The sequence below is a fragment of the Macrotis lagotis genome, chromosome 8 (genome assembly GCF_037893015.1).
Source record: "Macrotis lagotis isolate mMagLag1 chromosome 8, bilby.v1.9.chrom.fasta, whole genome shotgun sequence".
NCBI lineage: Eukaryota > Metazoa > Chordata > Mammalia > Peramelemorphia > Peramelidae > Macrotis > Macrotis lagotis.
The window spans coordinates 196,592,263-196,605,006 of NC_133665.1; the positions used below are offsets into that span (position 1 = coordinate 196,592,263).

At 48.2% G+C, this 12,744-nt stretch overlaps 1 protein-coding gene across 20 annotated transcripts in view; it reads left to right on the top strand.

Moving 5' to 3' along the window:
* CLASP2 (cytoplasmic linker associated protein 2) overlaps positions 1 to 12,744 on the top strand; it is a 146,277-nt gene that overhangs the window by 32,271 nt on the left and 101,262 nt on the right. For 19 of the 20 annotated variants that reach the window (XM_074199343.1, XM_074199336.1, XM_074199340.1 and 16 more), the window contains exons 6-7: positions 3,523 to 3,620; positions 6,350 to 6,420. In XM_074199343.1, the coding sequence (XP_074055444.1) occupies positions 3,523 to 3,620; positions 6,350 to 6,420 (169 nt within the window). Of the gene's footprint in view, positions 1 to 2,615; positions 2,887 to 3,522; positions 3,621 to 6,349; positions 6,421 to 12,744 lie in introns of those variants that run through there. The other variant, XM_074199355.1, reaches the window with a different exon arrangement.

The window sequence follows — 12,744 nt, forward strand, 5'->3', positions numbered from 1 at the left end:
AAGCATTCTAATTGACTCCCTTTTCCCACATCCTAGCAGTTCTTCCCAACTTCTTCAGCCCTTCTCAAACCTGTGACTCCCTCTCTTCCTGTCCTTTCAGCTAAGATCCTGCCTCCTATTTTACAGGAAAAAATGGAGGCTATTCATTGTGAACTTCTTCTCTTCTCCTCCCATCACCCACTGCCTTTGATTCCTCTCTCCTCCTTTACTCCCAGCTCCTCTAAGGAAGTTGCCCTTCTTCTTGTTCCATCCTCTCTTCCCTCAAAAATTCCTACCCACCCTTCATCTTCCCTGCTCTAGCACTAATTTTCAGTTTCTTCCTGCCTTCTGACTGCTTCCCTCCTGCCTACAATCATGCCCATGTGCTCCCTATTCTGAGAAAACCCTTCAGTGAACCTTCTGTTCCTATTACCTCATATCTCTCTTTTTATGGCCAAACTCCTCAAAAAAGCCATCTATACCTGGATCTGTACTTCTTTCCCTCTCATTATTTTTTAACTCTTGGTGATCTTGCTTTTGCTCACCTTTCAGTTAAGCTGGTCTCTTCAAAGTTGCCAGCAATCTCTTAACAGTGACCTCTCAATGACTAGATCCAGTGGTCTTTTCCCAGTCTTCATCCTCTTTATCCTCTCTTCAGCCTTTGACACTGATGCTCACCTTATTTTCCTTTATATTTTTTTTTTACCCAGGTTTTCATGACACCATTTATTCTCTCCTGCTTTTTCTTGTCTTTCTCTTGACTGTTCTTTCTCAGCCTCCTTTGCTGGATCCTCCTCCTGCCCACACCCTCTAATCATAGGTGTCCCTCAGAGTTCTGTCCTGGACCCTTATCTTTTCTTCTATACTATTTCACTCGGTGTTCTCATCACCTCACATGGATTTAATGATCTTCTTTATACTCACAACTCTCAAATCTACCTTTCCTGCCCAAACCTCTCTGCAGACCTCCAGTCTCATACCTGGCTTTCAAATATCTCAAATATTTTTCTTTTTGGAGGGTTTTTTTTTTTTTGCAAGGCAAATAGGGTTAAGTGCTTGCCCAAGGTCACACAGCTAGGCTATTATTAAGTGTCTGAGGTCGGATTTGAACTCAGGTACTCCTGACTCCAGGGTCGGTGCCCTATCCACTGCTCCACCTAACTGCCCCTTAAATATTTCAAATATTGGATGTGCAGTAATCATCTTGTACTTAATATGTCCAAAACTTCTTGAAAGTTCCTGTCACTTACGTTTTCCTGTCAGGGGCACTTCCATCCCTCTAGAAGGCTTTCAGGCTCACAACCTAGGAATCATGCTGGACCCCTCAGTCTCTCCCCCCACCCCCAACTCTATGTCAAAGCCTAGTACTTGCACCTCTGCCACACCTGCTTCACCTCTGCAGACCCTCCCCATAGGCCTCTTCTCTCCTCTGATCTCATCCTTGCCCTAGCACAGGCCCTTATCACTTTGTGCCGGGACTGCTGCAGTAACTGCTGGAGCAGTCTGCCTGCCTCTAGCCCTTCTCCAATCCATCCTCTATTCATCCACTAAAAGAACTTTCCTAAAGCATAGGACTTCTACTCAATTAACTCTCGCAGTTTCTCCTTACTTTCAGATTCAAATCTAAAATCCTCTGTTCAGCAGTCGGTGTCCTTCCTGCTCTCCCCTGTCTCACTTTTCCAGTTTTTTTTATTCCCTCCAACCTCAATACTTTGGGGTCCGATGACACTAACCTGCTCGTCAAGCATTTTCCCTGACTGTCTCTCTTCACCTTGTACTCCCTCCCTCCTCATCTTTGTTTCCTGGCTTCCCTCATGTCCCACCTTTTGGAGAAACTCTTTACCAACCCATCTCCTCCCCTGCTCTTCTCTCTCATGCTATCTCCCATTTACTCATGCTGTACCTTGTTTATTCATCACTTTTTGCATGTTAGACTGGTAGCTCCTTGAGGGTAGATACTGCTCTTTTGCCTTCCTTTTTCACTCCAGTGTTTAATGCAGTTAATGATTGTTCATTGGCTTACCTATGGACTCTAATTTGCGGAAGGTTATTTTATCATGAAATTTATTATGGCTGGTCCCATAGAGACTGCGGGGTGACGGGGGAGGGTCCATTTTCTCACCTGTCCTCTTCTAGTATCTGGAGAAAGAAGCAAGACCTTGAGGGCCTGGAGTTTCAGATAGATAAGACCTGTTTAGGGGGATAGTATGCATAGAGGCTCCTTAACCAAGCATTTGTTTGAACTGTGGAAATGAGGGCTAGCAAATGGACTCAGCTCTAAGTCAAGTTGGAACATTGGTCTTCCAAAGTCCCAGGCATTGCACTTGCTCTGCCGTCGTTCCTAGTTTTTACTGACAATTCATATGTGGCTGCCCACTTCTCAGGAAGTAGAAAGGGAGGAGAGTTGGCATGGCCAGGCATAACTGGAATATCTGTCTGGTTTTCTTTGAATGAAACTTAATAGACATTAGTGTAAAGTTATACTTTGGGGTATAAAGAAGTGCATGAATCCACAGCAGAATGTGACATAGTGAGCGTTGAAACCCCCCAGCCTCAGATTGCACTCAGGCCAAGGCTTTTCACAAGTGACTCCCTATGACCCTCTGGGGCCCCACCCCATTGACTCTACTGTGAGCTCTGACCACACCCTTGTCCCCCCAGACCATTCATGAGGAAGGAGCAGCTCTTATGGGAGAGAGCTTTCCTGGCACTGCTTTGACCCGCCAGCATCAGGGGACCACCATAGATGATCCTGGTGGGGAGAGGCAGGCCCTTGGATTGCAGCCCCAACCTCCCTCTACCAGAGCTCTAGTCCTGTTATCTTGAAGATTTCTGGTCTGCTGGGACTCAGGCTTGGTGGCCTTTGTGGTCCCTTTCAGCTCTTGGAATTCCTTATTCTTAGGAAAAGTAAGCACCTGTGAGCCCTCAGAGCTCAACTCACACCTGGTGGAAGAAGTTGGGGGATCTCAATAAGGAGTACCTGGTAGAGAGTCAGACTTGAACCTACACAGTCTATCCAGGTGCTTGTAGGTGGAGATGCAGGCTGCCTCCCCCTTATGTCAGGACTAGCACAGGAGGGACTAGCTGGTGTTTTGAAGCCTCTGTCAAAAAGTTGTCCTGCTTCCCAAACTTTCCTCTGCTGGTATTTTCCCAAGCCTCCTCAGGGAGCTCCTTGAGTCACATCCTCAGTAATTAGGCAGGGCTGAGGATCTCTTGTGGGATCCACAGAGACCAGCATTGGCTGGAGAGGGTCCAGTACAGACCCTTCATGATGTGGGGGTGGGTCTTTTGAGCCCCAGCATTAGGTAGCTTCTGTCTTCCCCATGTTCTAGCATTGGAGACAGCTAGGACCCTAAGCCAGAACTTTGTCTGAGGCAGAAGTGATCTGGGAGGCCTGGATATGACCCCACCAGCTTGGTCTTGGTTGAGGCACTGAAACCTCAATGGGAGATCTTACCCCAGGTGCTTAATTGTGTGTGCTTGGTTAGGAGACAGTGATAGAAAATATTTCAATTCTTTTTATCTCCTGATTCCTTTTGACAGGTGAGGGATGCTGCAATACTGGCCATGGTAGAGGTTTATCGACATGTGGGAGAGAAAGTCAGAGTGGACCTCAGCAAGAGAGGCCTCCCTGCTGCCCGGTAAGCCTGATGAGGTTTTTAAACTTCCATATCTCTTAGGTGCCTCAGCTTACCCCCTCTGAGAAGTGTCTCTCACATCTCCAGAACCCCGACCTCTAGTCTTGGGTGGGAACTTGGTCAGCCCTCCACAGAAAGGATGAAAGGGTGGAAGAGCTCCTAGCCACAGCTGGTCACAGGCCCCAAGGTCAAGATCTGCCCAGAGTCATTGCTGGTACTAAAGGGGCGAGGAAGAGGGCACTCAGCGGAGGGAGAAGAGAAGAGAGCCTGGCCCAGGGTCCTGGGGCGTGGAAGCAAATGTTAGTTGAAGAACTGATTCAATAGAGTAGCAGGAAGTCCCACTGAGGGAAGGGTAGCTCATGCCTTCTTTTGTTCCATCAGGGTCTGGGGGGGGGCAGTCAGAAGCATTGGGGTTTTTTGGTTTTTGGTTTTTTTAGGATTTTTGCAAGGCAATGGGGTTAAGTGGCTTGGCCAAGGTCACACAGCTAGGTAATTATAAAGTGTCTGAGGCCAGATTTGAACTCAGGTACTCCTGACTTCAGGACTGGTGCTCTCTCTGCTGTGCCACCTAGCCACCCCCAGAAGTATTGCTTTTTGATAATGCTAGGTTATGAACCAAGAGGCAGTGCCGTGGTGAGCACATTCCCAAACCTAAACAAGAGGAAGCTCTTTGAGGCAGAGGGAGAATCTTTGACCTCCTTAATGCCAGAAAGGGTGATGGGGAGGAGACTGGCAGGGAGATATGTCCAGGGGAATGAGGCAGAGGTTTACAGAGGACCCTGGAACACTGGGGAGTCTCCTGGAAGAGAGCCAGTCTTTCTCAAGAGTCTGCAAGGACCAAGTCCATGAAGCTGGCCTGGAGGAGGCTCTGACTTGAGATAGATCAGAGACAGAGCTCCTTAAGGACCCCTCTTCCTCCCCCACTTCTCCAGGGGAAATAGGCACACAGAGGCTTTGAGTGTGAAGTTCATCAGGGAGAGGACAGAACTTCCCAATGAGGCCACTAGTAAGGTGGGCAGAAGACCCAAGGCAATAGGCAACCTCTTTGGGCTCAGAAGCCTGTCCATGATAGAAACTTCCTCTGCCTTTGAAGGAGGGCTTTCACTAGTAAAGATAGACTTTGCTGCTATTCCCTTCCTGCCTCAATACAGTTTATCACCCTAGGTCTCAGCTGGGGACTTGGTTTTTCACTGAAATCATCAGGTTTTAATTAGTTCTCATTGAGCAAAAACACAAGAAGTAATTCCCCCAAGAAACAACCCTGAGAAAGACTGGGCAGAACCCTGGCTGCAGGTGGATCCCTGGAGCTCAGGGGGAGTCACCTGAATGATTGGCACCCACATGAAAGAGGAGTGAGCAGGTCCAGACCCAACAGTTGTGGGAGTGCTCCTAGCCTGGGCCAGTTTGAGAGATCCAGTCTCACCAACAGAAGCGCTTAGAGAATGGATCTGAGAAATGCTGAAAGTACTCCTGCCCACTTCCATTTACCTGATCTTGGTCCTGGGCCTGGCCATTGAGGGGCTCCTTTTAGTCACCTGGCCAGGCCATGGAGGGGCTTTCTCCTCAGCTCCTGACTCTGCCCTCTCCAAGCTCTCAGTTTTTTGTAGATTTTTTTCCTCCCATGTGAATGTCAGCTTCCTTTTCTTCCTATTTCATAGTATCTGGCTTCCCACTTTCATGTCATTTAACTTCATCTTGGTGATCCTCTTCTTTTTTTGGTGGAATAATAAATTTTATTGAGGGAGTCATTAGAAAAACTGAATTCTTTATCTAATTCTGCTTTCTAGGCAACTTTTGAGGAATTCTGTTCCATTCATCTATTATTTACGGGGGGCTAAGCACTATATCTGATACCTGCACTTGGGTCATAGTTCATTGCCCATAGTCCTCTATCCTAGAGATGCTAATAATTCTGTTCTGTTCATTAGTTGAGTGAGCTTGAGAAAATCACTTTCCCTCATTCCAGACCTCAGTTTCCATGCCTTTCTGAATGTCAACTTCACCTCTGCTTTTCCTATGAAAAAAGAAGGTTTGATTTAGCCGCTAGCAGATGACTAGTCTATTCATTTTCATGATGCTCCTGTGATATATACGCCTGGGGCTTGGGATGACCCAGACATCTGGTCTCCACAGAGGTAGACTGAGGGCTTGTTGGCCTGGCCTCTTATACTGCCTTGAACAAGTGCCATTGGGGGGACAGCATCCTCTTTGGGAGACAAAGAACCTTCTCCAGTGCTTGCTCTCTGTGAGGCCTTAGGGAAGATGTTCATCCTGGCTTTCATTTTCATTTCTCTTGGAATGGAGGGAATTGTATTTGATGACCTCCGAGATTTGTTCCAGCTTAGATCTGGAATCTAATTAGGCACTTTATTTCTCCTTGGCCCAGATGCCTCTCCAGAATTTAAGGGAAAGTATTCACACCTGAAGGGATCCCCTTGTCAGTCAAAAAAGTAGACCTGATCCAGTCCCCTTCCCGTTGATCTTCTCCACTCCAATTTCTTTTCTTTATAAAAATGCAGTAAAGTAGCTGTACTGGGTTGTCCTTTTTAATTTCTTAGTCAGCCCCAAGAGTTAGATAAGCAGCATGCATTGATTTGCCATATGTGTGCATGTCTATCCATAAAGTTGCATTATATGTATGTAATAGGTCTCTAATACATGTTGGCATGTCTATGTCTTTGAGGAAATTTGTGAGTCAGAAAAAAAAAATGAATTCTGCTCTTCCTTTCCAGGTTACACGCAGTGTTTGCCAAATTTGATGAAGTGAGAGACTCAGGCAGCATGATCTTGAGTGTCGTCAATGGTAAGAGAAGTTATTCCATTCCTCTGTCCCTCTATTGAGATCTTCCGACCTACTGTGCCCCAGAGCCTGCAATTGTGCATTCTGGTGGTTGGAGGGGGCTTGATTTCATATCATTCAAAATTGTTTGATGCTATTTGGCTGTTTTTCTGAAGGTGAAAAAGTCATTCTTTAAGTCAGAATGCGAACCCCCAGGGACATCTTTGTTTCTTGTCAGGAAGTGTTTGTGGCTGATGGACTTTGACTCTTTTCTCTTTGCTCTCTGGGTGGGCCAACCTCCTCCCTTGGCTCGCCTGCCCTCCTCTGCTGTCCTGTCATGGTTTGGGGCACTGGAAACTGATGGTTCTGCTAGGACCATGACACAACTGCATTGTCTGCTGACGGATGACCTTTGGTGGTGTTTTTGCTAAGCCCTCTCCTTCTGAAATGTGCCCAGTGACTTCTAACAGTTTGGTCTCCCCATGTCCCCTGGGATGCTGGCGTGGTCAGGCATGTTCACACTGCTTTAAAGCTTTTCCCTACACAAAGTCCTGGATCATTTTCCCTGTAGTTGTACTATTGACTCCATTTCTTTGTGCATCTTATTTTTAGTGATTCCCTGAGAAGAATCTTGCCTTTTCTTTTCAGACCTATGTGAAACACACTAGAGATCCATAAGCACTGTGGCCTTTTACTGTGTCAAAACTTGTTCTAAATCATATTGCTTGGAACCAGGTTCCTCAGGGGGTTGTGTTTCAAAGATCCCTAGACATTCAGTCAATCAGCCAGTCAGCATGCACTGATTCAGTGCACTGGGGACAAGGCACTGCATTAGAGAGATGGACTCAAGGAATAAAAAAGGCTCTAGTATCAAGGCACTTTCTGTGTGTATGATGCCTAATGTTTTAAGCATGTTTTATTTCATTTATATTTATATTTATTTTATTTATATTTTATTTAACTTAAATATTTTAAGCCTACGTAGAATATATACAGCTCTATGTAAGGGGTAGTTAGTGGTTTGGAGGTAGGATCATCTCATGTAGAAGTTATTGTTTGAGAAGGAGGAGTGGAATTCTAGGAGACAAGTGAGGGAGGAGAGCACTCCAACCATGGGGGATTGCTAGGCAAAGACCTGGAGACAGGAGATAGCAGTGTTTGTGTTTGGGTCCCTGGAAGCTGGAGAGAGACTAGCCTGTGAAGGACTTTCAGAGCCAAACCAATGGGCTGAGAGTTCATCCTGGAGACAGCAGGGAGCTCACATAGTGAACATTGAGTATGTTGACTGCACTGGAACTGGCCTGTATCCAGGAAATGACTGATGCCAAACAAAGCAGGCTGGAGACCTAAGAGTCAAGAATCAAAGAGAAGTTGAACTGATTTCTGAGTGAGGAAAAGGCTTCAGGTGACACAGCTCCTCCTCCGAGAAGGAGGGCTTCTGGCTTCTGGCAGAGGGAGAATTTACAGACATGCAATCCACAGTGCAGTCACTCTTTGGACTTGAGTCAGCATTTCCCATGGTTGGCATTTGTTGGGACAATGCAGGTGTTCTTGGGTCCCATGGGAATAGTGTATAAGCATCATGTATAATCATGTATAAGCATCGTTGAGCCTTGAGATCATTCAGTGAGGTTCAGAACCAGAGTTAGCACATTGGAAAGAAGAATATAGTACCTGGTTCAGTTCACTTGGTAGTAACTAAGCACAGTATCTGGGGGTGTGATGGATGGAATTAGACTGCAGCACCTTGGGTGCTTCTGGCTCTCAAAGTCTCTGAGAAATAGTTATTATCTAAATAGTTACTGATTAATAGAAAAGTCATAAATCCTTCTATGAACACCTGATGTCTCCAAATATCTGGATAAGTAATTACCCTAGGCAGATCTGCACCGACAGCTAAGGGGTTAGGGGAAGGGTTAGAGCAGGGAGAGATTCCACAGGCTGTTAGGGTTTAGGGTTAGAGCATGGTGGGCCCCCTGTATATGGCACAGTCAAGAAACAGACCCAAGAGATCATGTCAGTGTCCTCAGTGGTAGGAGAAAGGAAGTCACAGAATCAGAATTTGAAACAGTCCTTGGATGTCTAATCCAGAACAGGGAGGGGGGAGGAGGGGAGGGAAACAGCGGGAATGGGAGAGGAAGAGGGAAAGGAGAGAGAGAGGAAGCAAATGGGAGGAGAAAAGAGAAGAGAAGGGAAGGATAAAAGAGAGAGAAGGAAGGTGGGGCCACATCAAGGGCTTGGCCTTGATCAGAAGTGTGCTACTGTGATCAGGGCCTGGGCTCTCTCCCCAGACTGTTGGCCATATGTCACCAAAGCCAAGCTGCTTTGAGGTTCTGCCATGACACCACCACTAGGGCTCTACCCTGAAGAGAGTGTGCCTCAGTTTCCTCCACTGTAAAATGGTCATCAGTGTAGTGCCTGCTGCCTGTCTGATACTTAGCATGCGGTGCTAGCATAAAGTGGTACTTCGTCAGTGCTTGTTCCCATCTCCACCTTCTTCCCCCTTTTCTGCTCCCCACCCCCAACTATATCTAAGCACCACCCTTTGCCTTGCCCAAGATTTTTGCTGTTGTTCTGGCAGGTACCTCTGGGTCCCCTGTCTGCCCTCTCCATAGGTGAGCTCTAGAAGTTTTATCCTTTGTGGTCCATTGCAAAACAGGGGCAATGGGAGAGGAAGAGGGAAAGGGGGGGAAGAGAGAGAGAGAGCAAATGAGAGGAGAAAAGAGAGGAGAAGGGAAGGATAAGAGAGAGAGAAGGAAGGTAGGGCCACGTCAAGGGCTTGGCCTTGATCAGAAGAGTGCTACTGTGATCAGGACCTGGGCTCTCTCCCCATCTCTGAGATGCTTGCAGCTTCTTGCAGGCCAGACCACCCTGCAAGCTGGGCTGAGGGCAGGGGGTAGGGGGTGGGAGGGCCTTTTAGAGAGTCATGAGACCATTTTTGTCTTGGGGAGTGTGGCAGATGCTGATTAAAGGAGATGCTCCAGGTTAATTCAAAATGGTTTGGGCTAGTGAGGGAAGAGTACCACTAGCCAGCAAAGTCTGTTTGGGGACCTGTGGAACAGGCAGGAGAAGGGAGATGACAGGTGGGGAAACATGGAATGTGGGAGGGGGATTCTTTTCATTTACTTAGCAGCTTTTTTTCCTATGAGATGAAAGTTGGGAACATCAGATTGCTTTGCTTTGGTTGGAAAAATACGCAAATTTCATGAGACAGTAGTGCAGATAGGTGGGATCTCTAGATCATTCAATGTGGTCAGTGTGAATACACACCCCCTGTTCACACCTCTGGGGCAGGGCTCAGAACAACTGGACAGACAGCAGGCTGTCTGGGACTGCCTCCTCACTCAGTGGGTTAGGCCTGTTTTACTGTCTCTGAAGACAGGAGTTAAGGGAGGTCAACCCCGCCCCCCATGATGACTTATGAGACAGGGGTCCCTCCAGAAGAAAGCAGGAACCCCAAAGTGCCTGACCCCAACGAAGTTGCCATCCTCAGGAGATGGATCAAAGCCTTGGGCTCTTCTCACATGCTGTGGTCTCTTCCCAGTCATAGACTGTGGTCTGTGGTTAGCAGCAACCTCAGCAGTGTTATCTCCTTGGGCACTGCCCACGACTTCAGGGCAGTGGTAAGAAACAGCTGAAATTAGGCAATGTGGAAGCCAGATGGAGTTGCTTCATCCTGAAGAATCTCAGGTCTGCCAATGTCTCCACCTGTCTCCACTGCAGAAAGCCTTCCTCAGGAGACCAGGAGATGAGCATGTTTAATTGGAATTCCAGAAGTGCTTTTTGAGGGTGAGACCCAAAAATGGCATAAAGGAGCAATTAAAAAAACACTGGCATTTGTGATAACCACTGGGCTTGGCAGCACCCTTCAAAAAGCTTGGTAGAACAAGTGATCTCAGTTCAAGTTGTGAGCCTGCCATGGGGTCCTGGATGCACTGGCGTGAGATGCCTCCTGGGGCAGAAGCACCATAGATGTCAGCCAGGGGCTAGGATGAGGTGACTGGTGAGGTTCATGCAGATGGGGTCCAGAGACCCCTTTTATCAACCGCGAGGCCAGGAGTCAGAACCATACACAGAGCAGAATGAATGATACTATCCATGAGTTGTTAGAGGCAAAGGGAGAAGAGGAGAAAGAACCCTCAAGGACAGCCACAGCACAGAAGTCTTGGGCTGCACTAATACCAGGAATGCCAGGGGAAGGAGGAAAGGGCAACTTTGGATCACTGGAATCATACCCTTTGGCTCAGATGCCAGCCTAGCCCCACCGTCCTACCTTTCCCTAAGAGGTCCTTCCCCTCAGGGATCAGTCCCTCAGGTGTAAAAACCCTCTGGATACAAGAACCATGTGACTGAGGAACCCAGAGAGGGCACACCCCATGTTTTCTGCTCATCTCCAGGGTGGTGCTGAGCAGCGCTTCTGACGCTGTGCCCCTGTGGCTTTCTCCTATGTGGCCGAAACACCCCTGTGTCTGATGTCTGTGGAAAATGGTTTGCTTCCTCTCTCAAGAAATTGTCATCACCTGGAGAAGGTCTCATGAGGCAAGCAGCTTCTCTTAATGCTGATGATGCTGCCTCGACAACTCTTCCCCACCACTCTCATTTCTTTGGATGAACTGTCATAGGATTGGCTGTTTCTGTGTGCGAGAGTCATGTCCTATTCCCTTGCTCCTTCAGCAAGACTTCTTGTTGGGAAACCTTTCTCCAGCTTTATTGAAATGTCATTTAGTCTCCTTGCACCCCTCAGGAAAAAGAGAGAATTGTTCAGTCCTCCCCATAGCCCTGGAAGGGAGGGACAGTTCTTATCTCCGCTTTATTGGAGAGGAAACTGAGCCTGAGAAAGGCTCCAAACTGGCTCTGCACTGGGTGGGGTGCCTCCCACTAGGACATCCAGGCTGAGGAGGTCCAGACCTATGCTGGCCTCCAGGGCTGGCAGAACTTCAGAAGAGCCTGCAGAGGCTCACACACCATGAGGGGGCAGGCAGCCTCACAGTCACTGTTTACCTGCCTTGACTTTTAGCCCCCTTCCCTCAGTCCCTCATCTTTCAGCCCAGCTTCCTCCCCTCTGAAGGAAAGTAAGGCTGGAATTCTAGGTGCAGAGACTGATATCTTATAGGGTTGGGGGTGGGGTCATTGGAGGATGTCCCTGGAGATTTCTCTCGGGTTCTATGTCCTGATTTTCCAGCACCTTCTCAGTGATCATTGGTAAAAATGACTGGTTGTTGGTGAAGGCTGGCAGAGTGCTTGAGTTGCTATCTCATTTGACTGTCCTCACCACCCTGAGGGTGGCCCATTTTATTGATGAGGAGCCTGAGCCTGAGAGAAGAGGCTAGCTGGCTTGGCTGGGGGCCACTTTGCCACCCATGCTGTGTGGTGGGACAGGCCTGGGGTCCTCTGGCATTTGAGCCAGGGCCTTTGACTTGGCTGGCTCCAGGGAGTTGCACTTTCTTTTTTGCTTCTGTTATTGGAAGTGGCCCACCTTCTGCTTCTTTAGCCCATCTGCTCTTACATTATTGATGGCCTTACTCATTGGTTTTCTGGGAGAAAAGGTGATTTCACCGGCTGGGTACCGGACAGCAGCCATCCTGCCAAGGTCCTCTGGCTCTTGAGATGCCTGTAGCTACCTGTAGTGACTGTGCCTGAACAAGGGCCAGCTGGGAGTCCAATCATTTTTCTTCTGTTTTGTCATCCATAATTGTGTATTTGGCTAAGAAAGAGTGCCCCCCCATATCAGTTTCTATGGGTTACTCTAAGAGAAAAAGTCTTGAGGCTCAGCATCTGGTGTAGCAAGTTCACAGGCCAGAAGTTCTCTAAATGTCTGTGGGGTCCTCAGAAAGTCTGACTGAACCCCACCGCCCCCTCCCCCAGCAGCTTTGTGACTTGGGCAACCCCTGATGCATGCTGATCTGGGACCCAAGCCTGGAGGCTTCCCCTATGCCATGGTGGTCTGGGGAACCAAGGCCTCTGCTGTTGGAGGACCCTGTGCTCAGGGAAAACTAGAGGAGGGGGCCTACTGCTTGGGGTCCTGGTAGTGTGCCCAGCACTAGGACAAGAACAGGACAATCCCAGTGGCTGTGGGTTCTTGTGGCATTGCCTTGTGCAGCTGCATGTTTTGCTCGGGGCCCAGCCTTTGTTCCCAGGATGCAGCTCTCTGCCCACAGAGCCTGCTTTGATGGCAGTTTTGCCAGAAATGCCTCCTGCATAATGAGGGCAGCTGATGGTGGTGAGGGGATCGGCTTCGGAATTCTCCTATTCACAGAAGGGTGCCAATCACCATACAAAGATGAGCCTCTTCCTCTGCCTGGCCGGGAAGCCGGATCCTGGGCCGGCTTGCTCGTCCATTCGTCTGTC